The 25,348-nt window shown below is 35.5% G+C and overlaps 1 protein-coding gene across 1 annotated transcript in view; it reads left to right on the top strand.

The window, feature by feature from the left end:
- Positions 1–25,012, top strand: part of LOC149076735 (uncharacterized) — a 35,979-nt gene extending 10,967 nt beyond the window's left edge. The window contains exons 10-14 of the mRNA XM_089244372.1: positions 827–963; positions 4,142–4,304; positions 7,962–8,141; positions 18,602–18,976; positions 24,844–25,012. Coding sequence (XP_089100498.1) covers positions 827–963; positions 4,142–4,304; positions 7,962–8,141; positions 18,602–18,976; positions 24,844–24,962 — 974 coding nt within the window. The 3' untranslated portion in view covers positions 24,963–25,012. The remainder of the gene's footprint in view (positions 1–826; positions 964–4,141; positions 4,305–7,961; positions 8,142–18,601; positions 18,977–24,843) is intronic.
- The last annotated feature ends 336 nt before the right edge of the window (positions 25,013–25,348 follow it).

The raw sequence follows: 25,348 nt of genomic DNA, 5'->3' as shown, positions 1-25,348 counted from the left end.
CACTGTTAGGGGGCCGCAATTTTGGGCTGTTGCTGTGACATCTCTGTGTAATTGGATGTTGGTGAATAAAATTTTTCCTTAAATTCATCAGTCCTTTCATTCTGTCTGTCTGGTTTCTCATCATTTCAAAATATAGCATGCACCACCCTTTTGCTCTTAACCATTTGCATTCTGGGCATGGGTTGCATGGTAATTGGTACTTGTCCGGTTGTGTTTTATCACTGCCTAACATATGCACCATGAGTTTCAAAACACCCAGTGTTCTTTGGCACTGTTCTTTTCTCAGGGCAGATGTGGAGGGCACACAGATATGGGGTTATTAGTCACATGATCCATTTACCCATACAAGGAACAGACCCTGCTTATACAATATTTGAAATATGTCCATATATTCATTTATTTCTAATTTGTATAGTGCTACATTCACATGCAAATATAAATTCCACTGTATAAATATACAATTACAATACATAAAATAAAAATCTGTTATAGAGATACAATTTTTGATGTATAGTAAATATATTAATAAAAATGTAAACATTCCTGTAAAAATTTTGTTATTAAGAAAAATCTGTCTCGTAATAGTTCATCATATGTGGACTGCTGAATGTCTTTGAATTGGAAATATATGTGCTGATGCATTCTCAATAATCAACATCAGTTTTCTTTTTTGCAAATGACAGCGTGCTTTTTCCCTAAAGTCTATTAATGTGTTGCTGGTTTTTAGTTTATTATTAATAATAAACTTAATTATTAACATAATTATTGTGTTATTTATTAACTTATTCATTTTTCACCATTTTTTATTTTTAATTTTGCAATTTAGGTAAAAGCAGGAAAATCAGATTCGCTGATGAAGGTGCCGAAAAGACCAAAGCTGATGGAGGAAGAATGACAGAGGATAAAAACAATGAAGGTGAAGAGGATGATGATGAAGTCAATGAAGATGCAGAAAATTCAAAGGTTTTTTTCTTTTTTTCTCTGTGATGCCTGTTACTCTATTCATTATGTGTGATGCAATCATTATAATGAGGCATCATCCTTATCTGTGTATTTATATACAAAATATCCTCACATACAATCAAATTTAAATATCTCAAAAAAAAAAACTCCTGGTAATTATTAGTTATAGTCAGAGTTGGGTTTTTGACGTCAAAAAGTCAAAAACTGGTTTTCACATGACAAGCATCAAAAACTGGTTTAAACTGTCAGAAACCTAAATGAATGCTTTTGGATAATGTTTCGAACACAGTAGGTTGATAACCTCTTGAGAAACTTTTTTGTGTATTACGATTTATTTTTTAAACACAAATTTATGACATAATCAAAACAAAATATTAATTATAATTTGCAATTTTGAATTTCTCGACAGTGTCTAGAACAGAAAACTAATATATAATTTTATGGTCCACTTTCTCTATTGATTACCTGTGTTCAATTTACTAAGCAAAATAGAGCTATTCATTCAAAATATGTGTGATAAAAGATCACAAGGTTATGTTTTTCAGCTCATTAGTATTAAAATTAGAGATGTGAGGTGGGAAAAAAATTCATTATTTAAAAGAAAAATGAATGTTCTCAATTATTCTCCAATTTTTACAAATATTCATGGAGAATAATATTCTCAGAATATTCTCCTGGATGTAAAAATTAAAGAATAATCGAGAATATTCATTTTTCTTTTAAATAATGAATTTTTTTTTAATAATATTTTTTTTTTGTTTATATTATGAAATATAAATCAGTTTTCATTGCCTGAAACATTTAAAACAAAGCAATTTTTGCCGTATTTCCCCCCCCCCCCCCATGACAACTTTTAGTTCAATAATATTCTCAAAATATTCTCTTGGTCATGGTGAGAGGTTTTAAAAGTTTGGTTATGAAGATTTTAGAAACCTTAACATTAAAGGATTAAAGGGCACAGTAGCCCAGGTTGATAAGATACTCGTCTAAAGTACCAAAAAGGATGTTTAGAGGTGTTGCGAGTTCAATACCCCGTTCATCCTTGTCAGAAAACTGTCCTGACACTGGGGGTCCAACAGAAACAGTGACATGACCACAGAAAAAGATTGCTACCGCAGGGAGTCCTCCATCGAGGGGTTAGCGCACCAACCTCTCATTGAATATAAAAAACAAGCCTGTCATTAGGAATCTGCAATAAATTGTAGGTCCCGGTCTAATTTGCCCTCATGTGCAAAAAAATGACAGTGGTGCGACAAAAATGATCAAATGACCTTAAGATTAAACCTTTAATTATTTTAAAATTAGATAAATTTTCAGAAATAAGTTCAAAACAAAAGAAATTAAACCTAAGTTGATTGATAAAGGAAGCTATTCTTATATAATCACATCCATTCTAAGAAGATACAGAACTGTTGTTTTTCATTAAGCATACACTTAATTCTGTATCACTCATATTTCTTTAAAAGTTGTGCAATTCAGCCATGTTGATTTCACTTCAATTTATTTCATTAAAATTGTGGACTACAAACTTCAATATTCCTGTCTTCTTGATGGAAGAGAGCCCGGAAAATAATAAAAATTATTCTCAAGTTATTTATAGAGATTATTTATTATAATACATGTTATTATACAAATATTCTTGAGGATACTCTCTGGAAGGACTATTATTACTAACTTGAGAATAATTATTTTTGATAAGAATATATGCTCCAGTTATTTATAACAATAGTCCTTCCAGAGAATATTCTCGAATATTCTCTGGAAGTATTAGTATAATTATTATAATAATTATATAATAAATTATAAATATATTAGTATTATATTCTCCTTGATGAAAATATTCTCAAGAATTATTCTCCTAAAAATTATTCTCTAGAATTTTACATTTTCAATTAAAACAGTCAAAAATTTATTGTTCAAATGTTATTATTACTTTTGTACTTGGAATAAGTTATAGGAGCTTTTCCTGAGCATCATATGCAATCAACACTGCTTAATTAAAGGACATTTTAATCCTACAATTTAGTATTTTTATTGCTAGCTATACTCTAATCTTATGCACAATAAGGGTATCATTTCAAGTATATCAGTGGTTATATAGATAATTTAATAATAACAGAAATCAACATTGCATATATGGTATAAAAGAAGTTTTTTCAAACACCTATCTGTTATGAAAAGAGTACAGCTGATGATTTATATCAATACACATATATAAGCAGGTGAAGAAATTTGGAAGGTTGAGAATTATGCTGAATTGAAGAGTATCGAATAGTTCCATAGTTTTTTCCTTCAGCTTTTATGTTATGCTCTATTCAAATTGCATATTTTATAGGAAAAAATACACATATATTGTCCAAAATAATTTTGTAAAGAGCAGAAAATTATTTTACAGTCATATTAAGTATTTATTCTTTGTATAATACAGTGTACAGTGACTTTAAACATTACATGCAATGAATGTGTGCATTTTCAACAAGAATTTTTGTATTGAAAAGCAATATTTAAGGTTTTTGAGTTCTTGACAAGGGGTTTTTGACGTGACAGTTTAAACCGTCAGAAACTTTTTCTTCGTGCCAACCCTGCTTCTAGGTGTCAAAAAATTGAGATTCACAGTATAAAAATGATGTGGGAGATCAAAAATTAGATTTTTGGAAGTTTCTCGTATGTATCTGTGTAAACCTATTCATATCCTAGCTCTTTCATTGAGTACAACTCCCAAACTTACATTTTCCTGTTACCTTTGAAAAAGTTTTGTTCTTTCCTGTGTATTGCAAGGTCAATATCATATTTCACGAAGATATGTAATTTCTAGCTTTTTGGAAGCTTCTTTACAATCTTTTTTTCGTTTTTCGTTTTTTTGACACAGAATGAGAGTTAATATTTTGTGCTTATTATATGCACCATTTTGATCTCAATAAAAAGACCACAGAAATGAGAAGCTTGCAGTCACAAATATTTATGTATAAAGAATCCAATCACAACATGTGATCGAGCTGGCGCCATGGCAAACATGCACATTTTGAGCTATACATACGTACTGCTATTAGTGATTTGCTCTCCTTTATGTTTGCAAGGAGATTAGCTAAAAATATAAGATTATTAGACTGGCTAAATGACATGACTATATTGAAAAGAGTTTTATTATAAGTATATTATGGTTTTTGCTGTATTCCAGGCCAAACATGCTGATGATGACTATGATGGGAACAATTCAGAAAATCTCAGAGATAATGCAGCTGACACTGGTGAAATCCTTAGAACTGAGGATATACCAGTGCCTCCACCACCGTTGCATCAAGTACCTCTTCCTGCTGGGCCACCACCAAGACTTCCTCAAGGTATTTTCTAATTAATTGTGATGATATTTGATCGTTTTTATGTGTGGTATGCAATAACTAAGTTTTACCAGTGTTGTCTTGTTTTTAATTAGTATATCTTCGAACTTTTGCTTTCATGCAAATTGGATGTTAAACATTTTTGACAGGGTACACCAATTTAAATCAGCTTGGTTTAAATCATGATTAAAATCACAATTTGAATCACTTGATTTTTTTTTTAATATCATTCAGTTAAATCACAAAATTTTAATTTCATTTTTCCTTTATTTAACTTCAATGACATTGAAGTAAAAGTAACCTAGTATGGTATGCATGTCATTGGAATGCTGCAAAGTTGTTTATTAAAAAAAATATAGACTTGAGCCTAATCTCTAGATGCAGTGCAGAAAGATAGCTGTTCTATTTCTAGATTTTGTGCATGGAAAAAATTTCAGAAAAATATAGGGAGTTAAACTTATAGAATATAACCAGGGTTGTCAAATTTGCTCCCCTGGCAGATACCCATTTTCCCCTCTCCCCCCCCCCTGGGCTGGGGTTTTTTGAGAAAAATGTGTTGCTTTGAGGTTAAAATTTTATTTTAAGGTTAGTTTATGCATTCCAAAAATTGCTGCAGTGATAATTTCTTGGAATTGCAAACACTTTTTTATATATATAATTCTTCTGACTACTTTTTTATGTAATCATTTAGTTAGGTGCGAGATTCACATATTAAAATATTACAAAGAGCCGCAAACAGAAAATGTAACCATGAACTTAGATATGTGATATATATATATATATATATATATATGTGTGTGTATTATACCCGATATGTAATAAACATATCCAAAGAAATTATTGCTTATTTATAATACACAATTCTTCACACACAACAAATCCTTGTATAAATTAATTGAAGCCTCTGTGAAGAAGTAAACCGATGTATGTAAACTGAATTTTCATTCAAAAAATATTTACATGTTTGCATTCCTTTTTTTATGTTTTAAACATACTTTGTGTATACTTTTTTTATATACATGATACTTTTATAATTGAAATATCAAGACACAAAAGTATATAATCTCATAACGAAAAAGACAATAACTTCGTGGGATTCTTGAAGTGAACATTGGTAACGAACACCTACAAGTAAAACAGAACAAAAAGTATAGTTTTTTCCGAAACTACAAGGGTGGGAACTCTGCACCAATTGTGCTGCACTGCGCCAAAATTAGCATCTTGTGTCATCCTGCTCCAATAGTGTATTTTTGTATTTTTCTGCACCAAATAGCAAATTTTGCTTCAGTATGCCCGGAATTTCAGAAAGGACGGCAACAATTTTTTGTTCCTGCTTGCCGCAAAACGATTCTTTCCGACAAGAGTGTGTTTATTCCATTGTACTTAAACCATCGCCTTATTTAAACTATCAGCCCCTCATCTGGCTTTCCATTGCGAAATGCCGATAATATCCGTGATCGTGCTACTGAAGATGGTTTGCAGTGATCTTTCACCTTTAAAGCACAAATGCGAGTCAAAAAAAATTGCCAGTAGAAGCAGCAGAAATTACTATAGTCAATCGTCATTACGTCAAATCCTGATGTTTCGTGAACGGGAGTAAAAATCGCATGTCTGCCGAATTACGAATGCTAATTTAGAAACTTTGCCGAATAACGAGTGTCATATTGTCAAATAACAAGTGTCATATCGCCAAATAACGAGTGTCAGATCGCCAATCTCCCCAGGTAATGAGTGCTGACGCGCCAAACATCGTGTCGATTCTATCAAAATTTCTCTCCCATTTCGCAACAATTTTTTTCAGAGTATAAAAAAATTGAAAACTTATAGAAAATTTTTAGTCCATTTGAAGTGCTGCTGCTCCAGACAGCAAATAGTGCCCTCAGTAAGCAAAACTCATCTTAAATAGACTGGTGCAAAAAATTTTATGACAGCTGCTTTTTCAAACAAGGTGTCAAAAGCCTGAAACACCAAAAACAAAAAACAAGCTGATTAAAGATGTTTGATAACAAGAGACAGTGCAGTTGTTTTATTTTGAAAAAGAGGTGAGGGTTAATATATTCTTGTTAAAAATATTCTTGTTAATTTCGCTGCTCCAATTTATAAATATCTGCTCCGAATCCTATATTTTTCTGCTCCAAAACTGCTCTAAATTCTGAATTTTGCTGCTCCAAAGCTGCTCCGAAATGGACTTTGTCACTTCCCACTCCCTGAAACTATGACCTAACCAAAAAATAAGCCTTAGCTTGATTTTCCAAGATGCTCATAATATAAGCCCGACCCCAAAAATTGGCCTGTTAAAATCATCAGCCAGGTGAAGGCATTCTGTAGGTCTGTTGCTATACATGACAGGTTGTGTTGTATAAAATATTAATATACAATAATCTTATTGACATTTGTATTTAATGATAAGTCAAATTATTCTGTTTTAAAAGTTCCTATGTATATATATATATAAATGGTAATTTGGACAAGTGGAAAACACCTCCAGTGTAATGAATCCTCAGAATGACTGCTATCCCATCCTCCTCTTAACAAGATCATTTTTTAATTATTACTGCTCTTTTAAAAATATTTCAGAATTTAATTTAATGAAACAGGGATATTTTTCAACAGTGAAGAATTCAAGAAAAAAAAAAGCATGTGACTTTATCTCCTGAAAGTTTGGGTTTGATTTGAAAAAAAAAAACTTTATGGTTCTGGTTGCATAGCTAAAGGTTTTATTTTCAAATCCAGCAGAAAATGTATTCAAAGATCAGGACACTTTTGAATACATTTTCTGCCGGGTATGAAAAATTTGGAGAAAAAACAAATTTTCTGGCACCATCTTGACTTCTCAGAATTTTTGTTATCCAAATTCATTTATTTTACCACAAACAATCTTCTGCATACAACTCAAGGTTAAGATATAATTATGCAGAAGTGGATGTGTTTGTGTGTGTATACTGATTGGTATAATAATAAAATTAATATTTAATAGGATTTGCTAATGATATGCACTTCATAAATAGTAGTTTTGGTGTTCATATTTCTTTGCTTGTAGTTTGTTTAGTTTTTAGTTTATTCATTAGGGTTGAATTAAATTTGAGAGATTGCATATTTTCATATCACCTACCTATTTCATTCTTAATGATAAACAAGATTTGTTTTAATTAATAAGCAGTCAGTTAATTTTAATCAAAAAACCTGATTTATATGTATGTATGTATATATATATATAAAATCTGATTTAAATCAATTTTTTCATACTCTGGTTTTTGAAATTGGTTTAACTCTTTAAGCGGCATAACAGAAATCACTAGACCCCCTATAAAATGTCATATCTTTCTCAATTAAGTAGGCTTTCTTACATTTTTAGCAGGTGCAAACTAAGGGATATAGGGATAAATGTTCCATTGAGAAATCAACTTTACAAAATATTCAGCTTATCGCAATGCTAAAACAAGAGGCTTTTAAGGAGTTTAGGTATATCATCAATGCCGCTTATAGAGTTAATGATATCTTTTGTTCTCAATTTTTCTTTTCACAAATAAGTTTGCTGTAGTCTATTACCAATTTGTATAATTTTTCGTACATTGCAAACGCTTTTGAAATGCTGAATCATAACAATATCTTTTTTTTTTCTTATAGTTGAATTAATTTTCTATGATTGATGTTGAACAGGTCCACCACCTTTGGTTTTTCGGCCACCTCCACCTCTCCGACCAGGGATTCCTCCACCCCCTCGTCTTCTGCCACCAGGAGTGCCGCCACCGCCTCCAGGGCGTCCTGCTTTACCGCCTCCTGGATTACCGCTCAGACTGGGTGCTCCACCAATTCGCTTACCTCCTGGTCCTCCTCCCGGTAATATATGTGCATTTATGCTTTTTTTAATCTTTATGATATTATCAAAAAAAAATTGCTGAAATAACATGAAAAAATATTCAAACTGAACCAATAATTTTATGAGAAAAATCATCAGTTTGATTTACTCTATTTTACATACAGTGAGATTGGGCAAGTTCCAGGCAGCAGGTTTCCATGGTGACTAAAAAATTAGTATTGCTGCCTAAAATTTTCTTTGTTTAGTTACTAAATTGCAGACTAAGGCAGCACAAAAGGTTTGGAATGTATAGCAGCATATCTGCCAACATGAAAGCGGGTCACTATGCCCCAAAAAAGTCAAATGTCAACATGCATTGCTCCCACTCAAAAAATTAGAAAAAGTAGGACAAGGGTGAGGGGGTCCCAAGACAACATTGCCGTATAAGAGAAAAAGACTAAAAAATTTTTTATATAGCTCTGTTTTAGTACCCTATAAGATTGCCTCGAGCCAAAGCAAAATGGCAGAAAGGACTTGGTAACAAAAACAATTTTGTGCCAAAACATAGTACTAGCAGCCACAGATAATTCTCTCTTTTTTTCTGTCTCCTCACAATATACCTGCATATTACATTCTTTTTTTTCGAGGAGTCCTCCAAAGTCCAGTCTGTCAACTCTTTTCCTCAATGCACAGCAAATTATGAAGACATCAAGTTTTTTAAAATGATGCTTCTTTGAGACCACTTCCATAAGCACAGTGCAAAATTTGTAAATTATGAGGTCCAAAGTAAATAAGTCAAGGTGAACCAGACTGTTCTACTGCTCTGCTCATTCTTTTTTAAAGGGATTTGTTTACATTTTACTGTTCAATACCAGTGTCATCATTTTTGACAAATGCAGCACTATCATTTTTATCTCTTTGCAGAGCTTTGTAAATACTGTTTACGCATGTCCTAAAAATACAGAAGACAATGCCATTGGGTAGCATTAGAATCATAAAACCTAGAATAGGTCTAATGTATCCAACTGCTTTGTTATGCAAACTGTTTCACCTATACATAAAAGTGTCGCATAATTTTAAATGATGAATGTCAGTTACTGTACAATTAGTCCAAGAGCATGAAGTAGTAAATACAAAATGATTTTTTTTTTCCAGATAGAAGTCTTTAATGATTACTCAAAGCATTGACACAAAATGAGTTTTTTGGACGCTCAAACTAAGCAAAAAAAATTAATAAACCAAACGGCCCCATGTACACTCCCTAAATAACCTGAAACAATACAACTTCTACTTTGGCAGAATCATTAATTGCAATCTACTACATTTATATTATTTGGCAATATTTTGAAGTGATTTCTTTTCATTTAAAAGAAAGTTACACAAATTTTGTTGACAAGATTTGGTTAGGAAAAGTAAGATAAAACCTATCTAGAAAGTAGGACATTTTACCAAAAAAGTAGGATAAGTGAGATCCCTGTGATATGCCATTCTGACCACAAGCAGATAAAGGCTCCTTGTACAGCAAGAAGGAGATATCATTGAGTGTGTATACTTTACACCAGGACTTGGCACAGGTCCAGAACAAACTAGCATAAAAGACAAACTACAACAAAGAATATTTCCCTCTCCTCTACGATCATTCTTTCTTATTTCCCCACGTGCTTGCTTCTTCTTTCGTTTGCATCTTATTTTAAAATTTGCTCTTTATTTTATTTGATTTTCAAAAGGTCCTAAGAACAGAATTCCTTTCTTGGAGCATCGCTTAAGTTACATTTGTTGTTTGTTCTATCCTTACTTTCGTTAATTTTTTTAAATTTTATTTGAAATGGCGATTTAAAAGGGTCAGTGTAGAACAGGGTTTAAGCTAGATAAAAAATTCTTTTAGCAAAAAAGCGAAAATGGGGGAAAAGCTTTACTAAAATGCTGCAATGCTAATGATTTATGGTTGGATGTCTTCTTGTTTCGTACCTCCTGTACGCATTTTTGTGAAAGTGGCTACTACTTTCGCATTGTAAAACTCCTGAAAACCCATCCTGTTTTAAAAAAAATGTTGACTTTCCCCCGCTCTCGATTTTGTCCCCGAAAATCGGATTGTGGTAACTGCAGCTCCTTATTAACATTATCGGCCCTTCATCAGGCTTTTCATCGTGAACCCCCGATCATATCCTTGATCGTACAGCTTAAGATGGTTTACTCGTCCAGTGTTTCTCAACAACCGACCGCAGTTTCCGTTTTCAAAAAAAGAAAAGTAAAAGTCGCCACTGCAAGCAGCAGAAATTAATATGGTCGATCGTCATTGCGTCAAATCTCGATGTTTCGTGGGGAAAAAAATTCATTTCATGAATAAGAGCTAGTCCACTGAATTATGAGAATTAATTTGTAAATTTCGCCAAATAATGAGTGTTAAATCGCCAATGTCGCCAAATAATGAGTAATAAATTGCCAGACATCGTGTTGAATGTCCTGAAATTTGCTCTCATTTTGTAACAATTTCTTTCTGAGTACAACTGAAAAACAAGAAGGAAAATTGAAAAACTTAATTTTAAAGAATTTGTGTATGTGTTGATCCACTTTGAGCGAGAAATGAATGAAGAGTTACTGTAAATACAATTTTGTAAGAAAAATCTTTGTCAGGTGTGGATTTTTATTTTGAATAATTGGGGGAAGGGGAATGAATATCACTTTTAGAATTTTTAGAATTTATGTGATGCTGTTATGAATTATATTTTTGACCAAAACTTCAGTTTTAGAATACTTTGGTGACAACATAAAAGTATGTGTGTAAATTGATTATTTTATGAATTCTTATGATGCTGGGTAACAAATCAAAAGTTGTAATTTCTGAACCACTTCTACATCTATATTTTTGAGAAGAGGGAAAATTTGGCAAATAAAAAATAAATTTGCATATGTGCCCCACCCCCTTTTTTTGCTGTAAAACTTATTAATAAAACTTAACCTTTTTATTGCTGTAAAAGTTATGAAGTTTGCCATGACTCCTTAAAAACTGCTTGAAACTCCTTAAAAAGTCCTTAAAAACTCCTTATTTTTTATTTAAGAAATTTTGTATGAACCCTGATATGTATTTTGAATTGATTTCCCACAATAAAACAAAATTATTTTGAAAAAATCATCTGATTGAAAATTACAATGTGTCTAGAAATAAAATTTGTGCTATATTTTCTTACTGGATTTGAATGTCAAAAAGAAATCATAGCCCAAACATAATCGAAAGGAGAACTATTTGTGAAAGGATCATAGAATCTTGCAATTTGACATTTAGTTTAACGCAATGGTTTTCAAATTAGACGGAAATTGGCCATTAGGCTGATAAAAACTCAGTTAATGTGCATTCAAGCCATTAATAGAGGCAAATTTAATGGTGGGAGCACTGAGCGCGTGTCCTTGGCCCTGAAACGCCCACTCTTTACACTTTTTTCCTAATTTAAGGGGGCCTAATATATTTTTTTTTCTTGCGCCTGTGGCCATGAAACTTAATTTAGAGCATCTTCGTGATGGTGATTGTTAACTCAATATCAAAATTTTATGCTCCATTCTTTGTGTTGTGTAAAAGAATCATAATTTCAATTTTTTTCCTCTTTTAGACCTCTGAAGTTATTGAAACGTTTTGTCTTGCAGCAGTCGCTGCCATGGCTGCAGTAGGAGAGGGCGGGGTCTGGTTCCCCGGGCAGAAGGATGCAGAGTTTATTCTTTTTCTGCTTAAAAAAATGGATACTGTCCCTTTATGATAGTAAATTTTTGCTCATAGTTGCGGCCGTGGTCACTACATATCATGATCAGATCCAAAACCGGGGGTGTCAGTGCCCCAGATGGCATTTTTGATGGGATGGCATTTAATAAAAGACAGTAAATTCCTTTGTAAAATTATTGAATTTCGCAGGCAAGGGTAAAATTACGTCATCGTCCCAGCCTCCAGAAAAAACATATTACGACCTTGGTAAATTGGGTGGGGGCGAATTCTGTGTTTTTGTTCATTCAAAATTATGGGAGGAGTCTGTGCCAATGTGGTGACTTTTTCCACATTAAAATTAGCAACCCTGACAGTAGCATCCATTAACTCTTTATCAACTGCATTTATAAACCCCATATTTTTTTTTCATTGATTCAATTTTTGTGTTAGTGTATCCTAATTTTCCGTATTTCTCACCATATTTCTATTGATTTTCGCACATTGCCACCAGGGCCATAGTGTGCCTTTTTAGGGCCCTGGGGCTGACATTTTCTTGGGGGTGGACACCCTGAAGGGAAAAAAATTATGCAAAATAAATATACATTATTTGTGAAGTCCCCCATTTGGTGCAGTGCCCCGGTTGCCCCCGCCTAGTTACAGCCCTGATTGCCACATATTAGGTAGATTCATATAATACACTCATTGCTATAAAAATTTGCACACCCAGAAGAAGTCGTCAAAATGAAACAAAATTTTACACATGTAAGTACTACGTTGATATAAGTAAGTGATTAGAAAATCCAAGAAAAACGATCATTTATTGCAGAAAAAAGTACAGATGAACAGAAGTTTTAGTACTCTGTTGGACCCCCTCTAGCGCGAATGCACGATGCGATACGAGCGGGCATTGAGGCATACAAGTTCCGTATGATGTCCTGAGACATCTTGTTCCACAGTTGCTGTAAATGCGCCTCTAGTTCGACCAACCTCGTAGGGTGTCCAACTTGCCGTCCCAAATGATCCCAGACATGCTCGATTGGTGACAAATCTGGGGATAGAGCAGGCCAGGGAAGGGTGGTAATGTGGCGGAGGCAGTCTTGCGACATCCTTGCTGTGTGTGGCCTCCTAGCATTGTCTTGTTGAAAAATGGCTCCTGGGAGCCCTGCCAGGAGTGGCAACACATGTGGCTGAAGGATGTTATGGACGTACCGCTGGGCTGTCATTGTGCCATGGATCAATATTAGGGGTGACCGTGTATCGTAAGCAATGGCACCCCATACCATGACACCAGCTGTGGGAGCGGTGTGTCGCTGTAAAGCGAAGGCAGGATTGAAGCGTTCACCACGGGGCCTCCACACATGAACATGATTGTCATCACTGCTCAAGTTGAATCTCGATTCGTCGCTGAAGACGACCTGGTTCCATTCCGTTGCAGTCCAATCCCGTCGTGCTCGACATCACTCCAAACGGAGGTGTTGGTGGGTGGGTGTCATTGGCAGCACACGTAATGGGCGCCGCGATACCAGATGTCCTTCAGCGAGGCGCCTTGCGATGGTTCGGGAAGACACAGGGGCCCGTAGTGAAGCTGCTGCTGTGTCTGGATAGCGGCCAATGTGGCAGTTGGCTCTACGTGTGCATTTCGGATGATGTGACGGTCTTCTCGATAACTGGTCTGTTGAGAGCGTCCTGAACCTGGTCGCCCTGTAAATGACATCTCTTCTGTCCACTGGTCCCAACACCTCCTCACAGTAAAATCAGAACAGCCTAGTTGATGAGCTACTCGCCGAGCTGACCACCCATCTTCCATCATCCCGATGATTCTTCCCCTATCGAACTCTGACAACTGCTCATATGGTCTTCGACAGCGTAACGGCATGTCTACCTCAGCATCTCCTTTGCAAACGATTAAATACACTCCAGCAAGCTCTGCTTACCTGTTTTATACTCCAAGGAGAACGAAGTTCAATGCCCTCTAGTGGCATTACGCAATGCGCAATCACGCTGCATTTCTAATCATTTGCATATCTGCCCGACATGTACCTTCAGGCCAACTTTCGTTTCGATCCCACAATTATTTCTTGGTGCGCAAATTTTTATGTCAGTGAGTGTAAATTCTATTTTTTTTGTAATTGTATTATGCCCTTAGTCAGCCATCTTGAATTGGTCACAGCGATCCCTTGGCGCAAAAAAAAAACTTACAACACTCATGAAAAATTTACCGGGAAAGCTGCAGAGTCTCACTGACTGGGAAGAGAGGCGCCAAAATTGATACTGGCCTTGGGTGATGAAGTAAATGTGGTTTTTTTTTGTCTCTGTGGGCCTTGCATGTTGTGTGTAAAATATATATATATATATATATATATTTACAAATTTCAAAAAACCAAATGACAATTTAAAAACTGGTTTATTTTCTCCCTCGCCCAAGGGCAGTTTTTGTTTTGGTGCCTACCCTTCCCCCCCCCCTGTAATTTTTTACAGAAAAAGAGTACATTCGCCACCCTTCCTAGTCCAGCCATAGGTTGAAATAGACTTAAGAGTCTTCAGGCGTGGCAGGATGATAATGTTTGTCAATTCATATATTGATGTATATAATACAGGTTGTCCCATCAAGACTGCCCAAACTCTGCACATCCAGATTCCTCGCTTGGAATACATAAATTCCCAAAGAACTGTTCATGGTTTTCAAGAAAAATGCAAAATAAAAGTATGGCATCATATCCAGTGAAAAAAAAAAAAAACTACTAGAAACATGAACATCAATATTTGCATATGCTTACATAGGTAAAAGATGTTCAAAATCTCCACCAAGCATACCAAGGCATCATAGGCGGAGATAGACTTGGAAGTCTGAGGGGGCATGATGATGTCAATTCATATATATATATACATCAGATCAGTCGACTCCACCTTTGATGCTGCCCCCCCCCCCCCCCCGTTTCTCCACCTATGCAAGGCATACGTGCAGTGTAGAATGATGTCAAACTGTCGTTTGATATAACACAGGATATGACGTCATACATTCTTTTCACATTTTTCTCGAAAACTATGGGTCGTATAGGTACAGTTCTCTGGGCATTTTTTATGTATTCCAAGTGAGGAATCTGGTTGTGCAGAGTTTGGGCAGCCTTGATGGGACACCCTGTATATATATAGATCTGTGAGCTTTGCCATTGATGCTGAGGGGGGGGGGGGGAGAATCGCCCCTCCCTCAACATTAAATAATTTCTTTTATTAAATACTTTATTTAATAATTTAAAATAATATTGTTAAAAATTTAATTTCGTAGTTTCTAATTGTATTAAATTTCTTAATATTTCTAATAAGTATTCTAAGAATGACCCAGCAAAAAAAATCATCTCAAACTATGTTGAATCAAACTGAGATAATGATCAAGAATGAACTCAAAAAGAAACGCTTATGCTAAATTAGAAATTAGCAGCAGAAAAACACAGCTGCTAAATATGAAATGAGTAAATTGTGAAACTGAAAAATGCTTGAAACTGAGGAGAACAAAAGCACAACTTAGACTTGCATCAGCAGTAAAAACAAGAAAAATGATTACTGTGACCATTTTTTTTTTTAATTAGTGATTACCAAGTCTCTCCAAGCTTAATCCAAAAACACTCTCTCATTTTGTTTATTGTAGAGAATGTAAAAATATAAATAAGCCTATCAAGAAGTGTCTCTAAATTTTTTTATGACATCAAAGTTTTTAAAAAATATATATTTTTTCTAGAGGGAAGTTTTACCTATATTTTGTGCCTTGGTGGGGGGGGGGGGGACATCCCTTCTTCTGTGCTGAGATAACAGTTTTTTGGAGTGAAAAGTAATCCTGTGTACGCTATATATGTATGTAAAAACCATACATTTTATTTACTGCCGAAATTTTGAACTGCTACAAAACTGATTAATGCTGCTAAAAAAACAAATTTTTTCCTGCACCCCTGCAGTTAAACCCCTGCAGTCGTGTACTTCTTTTTGTCTACAAATGAAAGACTTCAGCGATTCACAACATCATAATCTTCACAAAAATTTTTCGTGCCGAAAATTAATTGCCATAAAGTATTAAAAAGCTGTTTCCAATTTTGTGTTTAAAATTAGGCATTTGTGTAGAGAAGCAATTCACTCATTCTCTTTAAAATCCAACTAAAACAAAGTATTTTTTAAGTTGTAAATTAAAATTTTTTTCACTCTTGTCACTTTACTATAGCGGTATCTAAGTTGCATGTCTGTAGCTCCTCCCACTTGCAGTTTATTTGAGGTCGAAAGGATCGTTGTATCTTCCAACTAACTGCCCCCACCCACAAAATTACATTAATCTGTCATTGCTTCCAGTGCTGTGGCACATTGTTTGGGGATCAGTTGTACTACAGTATAACTGTTTCTACAAACTCATATGTATATGTGTTAAAGCATTGTGCAAGAAATCTAAAAACTTACATTAGTCTAATTTATGTGATGCGGAGTTAAAAAAAATTAAAATAAATATGTGAGCTTTTTTTTTTCTTAACTTTTTTTTTCCACTCGAGAAACTTCACTTCAATTCTGTGAATAACAGCTATAAAAATACATCAATTCTCTTGAAATTGGCATTTTAGGTGAGTTTGTATGCCAATGATCTTATATGATTTCCATGATACATACAATGCTTGTGTATTCACTAAATCAACATCGTCATTTCAACTTGATGTTGCATCAGATTCCACCGATATTGAACATCACTCAAGCAAAATCGATATATCAGCATCTCAACTCCAATTTGTTATATCGGATTCTGTCGATATTAAACATTGCACAATCATATTTGCTTAATCGCCATCGCGATGTTAGACATCAGAATTACTGATGCATCGCAGTGTTCAAAATCGTGAAATCGGGTTATCAATGTGGGCCCTTATATCAGTGATTTGTTATTAATTATTACATCTCTCAGTACTAAAATGTGGTAGTAGTTCAGTTTGCGCAAAAACCTAATCTTGAAGACAACCCTGCTGTTGCAACTGTGGAATCATGAAATTTGTAATGGCAAATGGAAATTAGCATTATTAAGCAGTCTGTGTGTTCATGAGTAGATGCATTTTCAGCAATTTTTTTTTTTTTTTTTTGCTCCCAAATAGGATTACTCTCAAAACACTTGTAGGTCCTCAAGGTACCATTGTGTCTTAACCACATAACATGTCATTAGGTTATCCACATCAGATTTAAATCTATCTAAAGTTTGAAAACCTGATAGACTCGCATTTGAATGCATTTTCTTTATGACATTCATAAATCTTGGTGGTAGTGCAGCTATTTGAGGTGCTGAAAGCTGCCAGTTAAAAAGATATACAGCCAAGCCTGGATATAACAGTCATGTGGGAATTTGGAAAAAATTCATAATATTTAATATTCATTATAACTGATGCACAACAAGTACTGAAGTTTAAGAGAGGAAATTCACTTAAAACTTGAACAGTGTTTCTCAAGCTATGATTAGCGCAGAAATAACAGCTGGTCTCCGATAGACCTGCAAATTAAACTTTAATTCAAATGAAAATTATTCACGTATTTCACAAATATTAACGCTATTCACATGGACTTGAATAACATATTACACAGATGCAGCTGTACTCTAATTTACCTGGGTCCTCAACCCAGTTTATTGGCCAAATCTTTGTCCTTTTCGAGTGAGAGTGGGTCTCTCTAAAAAAAAATTAAAGTATGCCCCCCCCCCCTGCATCATCATTCACTGGCATCCCAGTGAATCAAATAATTCATTTATAAAAACATGTTCAATCCAAAGGTCCATTAAAAAAATTAATTTACCAGTTTATAACTAAGCTTTCTTACTTTCATTGTCTACTACTACACTACTAGGGAACATGTCCCATGGGATGCGTGAACCTAATTTTTATGCTTCCTTTTCCAAAATTCCAGATATTTGATGCGCCATAGCACATCAGCGGGGGCATCTCTGATATTAGAACCATGTTCTGTATGTCTGTAGTTCTCAAAGTCTATGTCGCTGCTCCTAAGGGTATCAGTTACGTATTTAAGAGGCAGGCTGTCGATTTTATGTGTCATTTCAGTGATTTGAAGACCTTTATTAGACTATTCTGAAGAGTCACGAATAAACATTGACTTGTGTAAGAGACATGGATAGCAAAGGTTTAAGAAACACTGGCTGTAAGTGGTCCATCAAATTATTAGACATTCTAATAATCCTGGGGGTTTATAGACATAAAATACAGACATAAACAAAACTATGATTACGACTATCCCTTTTTATTTGAATGATTATGGGAATGAACAGAACCAGTTGGGAGATAACTATAACTCATAGTTCCCAAACTTTTCATTCCATCGCTCCCTTCTTCAGAAACTTTTTTTCTCTCATTGCCCCTCAACTCAAGTGAACCCATACGATCCTATGATGAATCTGTAGTTGCTATTGCCCTCCCCCCACCGGATCATTCTATCACCTACCAGGGAGCAATATCGTCCAATTTGGGAAACACTGATCTAGCGCACTCATTGCCTTTCTTGTAACAGTGTAGTAGCACTTTATATTCTGACTTTGTTTCTGAAAGACAACTTTTGATTTTATGGGACTTTATACTGTGAAAAATATTTAATTCTTTGCCAAAACTTTTTGTTACATCCATTATTTGTAAATATAGAAATTTGTTATAAGTGATATTTTCAGCATTATTTTGGTATTGCAGGTTCACTGGGACGAAAAAAACATTGTTGCAACCGATAGTTTGTAGTATTCAATTTTGTTGTAAGCAGGCTCAACTGTGATATTTTTTATTTGGTTTTTGTTTCCAGGCATACCACCTTTGAGAATGGTTCGATCACTTCCTTCGGTTCTACCACCAAGATTGTCTACACCCGTTGCTTCTGGTCAGTTGCAGTCTGTTTCTAGCACAACAGCAGCACAAACAACTGCAACAACATCTACAACTTCTGTTACAACATCTGGTTCAGCAGCATCTGCTGTGTTGAGTGCTCCTCCAAGTTTGATGCAAAGGCCAAAGCACATCCTTCCAACAAAAGAGGAAACAAAACGTGCTGCAACCATCGAGGCTAAACCTCAGATCAGAAATCTAAGCGCTGATGTCATGCGTTTCATGCCTACCACTCTCCGTGTAAAACGAGAAGACCGCCATAAAAAGGGAGGGATCACCAAAGGAGGTTCAATCTGTAAGTCTTTTGTGTGTCTTAATATCCTGTGCTATAATTTAACAACATGCTTTAAATTACATCATATGCTGATCTTTTCTATTTATTCTAATTGGAAACTGTAGTCTTTGATGTTAATTAAGAAGCTAAAATGGGTTTTCATCACATTAAATGTCAGTAGTTTTGATGTATCAGCCCCAGTGGCATGGTGGTAAGATGGTCGTCTACCATCACACGCATGAAGGTTGTTGTCAGGGTCCCGGGTTCGAACCCAAGGGAAGATATAGATAAGATATTTTCCCTAACGAACTTGAGGCGACCACCGAGAGACAGCGCCTTCACTTCCAACCCATCTCACTAATGGCAGTAAATTGCAATATAGCGATATGGCCAGAGTTGGTGTTTGGTGAAGTAGTAGTAGTTTTGATAATGAAGTGAATTCTCATATAAACTCTAAAATGTCTACCAAACACGTACCAATTTATAATATATCACATATACATCACATGTGTATTTGTATTTGTATAATAGAGTTGCGTGAAATATTACAGCAATGTTGTGCATGGTAATTTAATTTAAAAAATATATTATTTTTAATTCATTCAGTTTTTAAAAATGTGAACCTGAAAATTAGTACAACAAATGTATACAAATACAGTGGTACCTCAGCTACCAAAATGTAATTTCCCATAGGTTTCTATGGAAAAATTTGTTTTTTAAAACATCGAGAAATGCTATAAAAAACAAAAAATTGACTGAAGGCTAACATGAACAGCTTCAGAATTCGATAAATGAGAATTTACAGGAAGATGAAAGATATTTTTCATTTATTTTTATTTATTTAACAAAAGAAATTCACAAACATACAACAAATAGAGATAACTGGACATCCAAGGTAAACATAATTGTCACATACTGGATGATGGGTTTTTCATACAAAAAACTTCCAATGTGTAGAGGGGGGAGCTGATAAGCAGTTAAGATTAAGTAACAGATGGATGAAAGGAAAGGAAAAAAAATAGTAGTTATGTCTGTGGCAATGAGTGGTGGGTGCAATTTAAATATCAAAATTAGAAACAATTAGTAATATTTGAATTATTGAGCTACAGTCGTAAAAGGTCAAAATATTTAAGATGATAAATATGGGGGGGGAATCAATAACTTTAATGAGTGAAGGGAAAAATAATTTAAAAAATTTTAAATGCACGGAGATATCATCAATAGACAATAGATATCTTTTGAAGTACTTTTTTGTAGGTATATAGAGAGGGAGCATTCTCTCTTAATTTCAATAGGAAGAGAGTTATAAAACTTAGGTAAGATAAATGAATTTTTTAAATATTTTTGTGAATAATAGTGTAAGGCTATGGAGCAAAGAGGTTGGAAAAAAGGCAGAGGAGAGACAGAAGTTGCGAGAAAAATAAAAGAGAACGGAGGGAGATATTCGAAAAGGAGTTGGTGTGAAAGTTTATACCAAAGAGACAACAGTTTCGTTGGGGATGTTGGATAACAAATGAAATAAAGTGTTGTTTTCTTCTTTTGGGAGTCTAGAACCCAGTTATTTCGCCCTTAAATCATAATAGACGTACAGCCGAGGAGTGTGTGAAAAGACTGATAAGAAGACAGGAGAAAGTTTACTGGCACAGTCAACAGGATCGTGACTTCATCAACTTAAGACAGGTGAATTAGAAGAAAAAAGAGTGTCCTAGCCACGGTGGAACCACCCTGTTTCTTATAGGATAGCAGCAGCGTCGAGCTCCCACTGTTCCAGGAGTATAGTTTCCCCAAACTTTTTTGCCCATCGCCCCTTCTCATAGTTGCCAAGTCTCCCGAATTTTAGTTTCATCGCCCCTTCTCATAGTTGCCAAGTCTCCCGAATTTTAGCTTCATCGCTCGACCTCCCGAAAAGTTCTTAAATCTCACGAATTTTTACGAAAATCACAAAAATCCCTAATTTTCCCTAAACATTCCCTACTTCATTAAAAAAAATCCCCGCTTATGAAAACAATCCCTAAGAAATTTCTTGTGGGGCATGAAGCCAAGGCTGTCTCTATTCTAGAATAGGGAATAGAGACGGCCCTGCATGGAGCCTCTTTCTTTTCCCCTTTCGAAATGCCGTCACACGTCGTAAATGGGAAATTCCCTTTTTAAGGAAGTTTTACAAACCCTCTGATGGTAACAAGAAAGTTGTTTGTCTTATCCTGCAGGGAAATGGCTTAGCAGCCAATAGTCCTGGATAATAATTGAAGATTATAGTGACGCGTATATGGTCAAAATTTCTTTTGTTGAAGTTACGTATGTGCGATATAACAAAACATGAATACTGATAAGCAAAAACCATATTTAATCAATTTTAAAGATACTTATTATGATGAATTTCCTTTCATCAAACGTTCCAGAAGAGGGCAGACTTTTCCTTTTTGTACAAGTTGTGTTACGGACATAAACATCGGTCATGGAAAGACTGCCATCATCACTCGTGAAATGAAAAAAAAACCATCAAGCAAGTGTCACCAAAAGTCACGTGGTCTTCAAAAATTGACTGTGTTTTCCTTCATCTTCCGATGATTTTGGGGTCATTCGCGCAGAATGTTTGTTCACATCTTTTCTGATTGAACACAATATTTATTTTTACATCATTGAAGTTTTGGCCTCCAATTTCACTTGTTTTTTGCGTAGGAATTTTATTCCCAAGGGTTTAACTTCCATGTGTGTAAAATCCCTATTTTAATTTGACTTCAGTTTTTGAGTAGGGATTTTATTCCCTACGCTTTAACTTTTATGTTTGGAAAATCCCTATTTTATTTGGAAAAATCCCTATTGTATTTATTAGGGAGTGGTTTTAGCATAAAATACGGGTTTGCGCGAAAATCTCCCGAATTTTCATTTTCAAAAGTTGGCAGCTATGCCTTCTTCAGAAATTTTTTTCTCCCATCGCCCCCAACACAATCTAACCCATAGAATCCTATGCTATACTCGTAGCTTCTCCCTCCCGAAACATTCCATCACCCCCAGGGGGCGTTAATGCCCATGTTGGGAATCACTGCTCTAGAGAATCAAATTATGACGGAAAAATAGTTCTGTCTAAAATGCAGAAAGATCCAACTAAACCAACGCAATAAATTGATTCTCCTGTCACATTACCCTGGATCTATGCCTGCCCTGGGCTTGAGTTCAGTGAACTTTTTTCTCGTGGGGTATGGCTTTCTCATCATCATGGGACTCTATAAGATGCTTAACTGGAAGTTTACTGCCAGAAATCAAATCATGCTCTCATCATGTGGACTTCCTATGGATAGCTCTGCTGATTAAATGAAATAATGACCATATTTCTTTCTCGTTGCCTCCCTTCTCCCCCCCCCCAACTCTCATCAAGGAGCGAGACCTTTTTTACTTATTAATTTTTTGAGCAAATTGATATTGAAGAATAATTTTATGAGTAAGGTTGCCCCCCCCTCCCTGATTCGGTGAGCATTTTCTATGCACTGCCATCTCACCTACATGGACCAAAAAGATGTTTTGAGGTCTCCCGTACTTTAGCTGAAAACAACTTGTGTATTAATGTACTCTCACAAATCATGGTACCAGATCTCATCATGTAAGACCCTCCTATTGACATTAGGGCCATGTCTGGATAGGTCTGTGTATCAAGATGGCTCTGATTCTATGCAGGGCCAGTTTAACAACACCCCCTCCCACCTGGCTAGAAATACCTGTATTATAACAATATTTCCATATAAGTATGAAGTTTGTTTTTCTAAAAAATAAGTATCAAATCTCATTTTAGTGGAGGCCCTCAAGGCTCTGTCCGAGTGGGTGCATGTGTTGAAATACTATAGACATCTATAGACAGTTTCGCTTCATTCTGAAAGTAGTTATCCTTTATCTCACCACATTTCACTTGATGCTTCATTCCTTTATATTTGAATTTTTTTCACAGTGCTTTATGTCCCTCTTAGCAGCCTGCTATGGCTTCCCTTCAACTAGATTTTCACCCGAGCTCCCTCCCTCCAAGTATCTCAGGACCATATGGCCCCAAGTTGAGAAACACTGCAATAAACAGTTGGGGCTAACTCGGCTGATAGCTCATCACACACATACCAATATCGGCACTATTGTAGAGAAAAGCGACATCATCTTCATGTACTGTATTGGTCCTTTACTAATAATATTTCGGTTGATAATTATTTCTTGTCATAGCTGATCTACACTCATGTCCATAAATTAAAGGTAATTCAGAATCACATGGAAATCGAAATCTTAAGTAAAAATTTCACCTGTAGAATTATCACACACATCTGCAAGACTGATATGCAAATTTCAGGAAGCCACCAGAGGATGCCGATAGTACGTCACAATGACGAGAGTGTAAGAGGGGTGTATATAAGGAATGGTGGCAAAGAAGTGAAATTGTTCACAAGAGTTCTGTAAGGCGCTCAGTGCCATAAGCGAATAGTTATGACACAGAGGACGCATGTGGAGGATTTTTTACGTGGTAGAATTATCGGCCGCCTGGAATGTGGGCGTACTCAGATGGAAGTATCCGAGAAACTTGGAAATGCCCAAAGTGTCATCTCTGGGCTTTGACAACGATTCCAAGATAACAGAAATGTCAGTAGGCATTACAGTACAGGTCGCCCCGAGTTACAACGCCGAATGAAGACGGGTCTTTGGCAGTAACTGCCAAAAGAAGCAGACGGAGCACAGCATCCGACCTGTCTCGTCAGCTATCTGCAGCCACGGGTACCACAGTTTCAAGGCAAACCGTGTACAGACGTTTGGGAGATATTGGTCTATATGCTCGCAGGCCTGTCAGATGTGTTCCGCTCACGGCAACTCACTGTCGGCAGCGATTAGCCTGGAGTAGAGAACATGCAATGTGGACATCGTCACAGTGGGCTTGTGTGATGTTTTCCGACGAGTCCAGGTTTAGCTTGCAGTCTGATTCACGTCGGACTTTCATATGGAGAACGCCAGGTACCCGTTACCACCAAGACAACATCATTGAACGACACCGTTACGGTGGTGCAGCATTGCTCGTTTGGGGTGGAATTATACTGGGTTCCAGAACAGATCTGCATGTTCAAACTGGAACCATGAAAGCCCAAATTTATCGGGACATCATTCTGGAACAACATGTATGTTTGTTTAGGGGTGCCATGGGCTCAGAATTTGTGTTTATGGATGACAACGCCCGTCCCCACCGAGCAAACATCGTAAACGAATGCCTTGAATCTGAGGATATAACCCGTATGGAATGGCCAGCATTCTCATCTGACTTGAATCCGATAGAGCATGTGTGGGACATGCTTGGCCGACGAGTTGCAGCCCGTCAACCACCTCCTACATGTGTACCAGAACTGCGGAGAGCATTGCTTGCTGAGTGGAGTGATTTTCCCCAAGATCAGATCGATAATTTGATACTCAGCATGCCTAGGCATTGTATGGACTGTATTTCATCGCATGGGAGACATACAATGTATTAACCATTATACCAACCATGTAATAGTAAGTTTTTGTAAAGGAAATATTTTTTACAATTGCTCCAGGGAGCAAAAATCGTAGTTTTTATGAATGGTATCATACATACACCATCGCTTTTGTTCTTTATCTTTTGTTTAATAAATGGGCTTTATGAATAAGTAACGTTTGTTTTGTTTCTGAACCTTTATTTGCCGGAGCTGGCATTATCCTTAATTTATGGACATGAGTGTAGTTGTAACTTTTCAAAAATAGGATGCATAACTTTTTAAAATTGTTTGATGGTGTTAATCGTGTGCTTAAGCTTTTCCACCTAATAATTATCTCTTGACATTTGAAACAGTTGCATTGTTCTATAAATAATAACAGCTGATGGTATTTATTTTTCTTCTCTCTCTCTCGCCCAGATGAGTCATCTAAAGAAGCTTATCCAACAGTTACTCCAGTTTCTAATCCATCGGCCTCTGCTCCAACTAAAGATGATGCTTATCAACAATTTTTGAGAGAAATGGAAGAACTCTTGTAACGCTCATATACATTTTCATGTGTAAATAAATCACTTGGATGCTTTGCTGATGCAATTGTCTGTTGAATGAACTTTTCCCCAATGAATTTCAATTGAGAATATTTCAGTGACATGAAAATAAATTGTTCGCAAATGTTGCTATTTTTTCATAACTGTGCAGTAATTTTAAAAATAGATACTAAATATATAATTCCATAGGTGCTAGTTCTTAAGTCTGAAAAATCTGCAATTTATCACGTGATGAAATATTTTGCACCAAAAAAACATTTCATACACATAAAAAAAAAACCAGGTTTTTTCCAGGACATTTGTTACTGGAAATTACATTTTCACTGACATTTCTCTGTCCTGATTTTTTTTTTTATAAAAATTTCCCAGTTTTTTTT

Source organism: Pholcus phalangioides, unplaced genomic scaffold, assembly GCF_987345545.1.
Source record: "Pholcus phalangioides strain wild (caught in Gottingen) unplaced genomic scaffold, Ppha-v1.0 ptg000015l_1, whole genome shotgun sequence".
Taxonomy (NCBI): Eukaryota; Metazoa; Arthropoda; class Arachnida; order Araneae; family Pholcidae; genus Pholcus; species Pholcus phalangioides.
The sequence above is the reverse complement of the archived record's forward strand: the minus strand, read 5'-3'. Positions and strand labels throughout refer to the sequence as shown.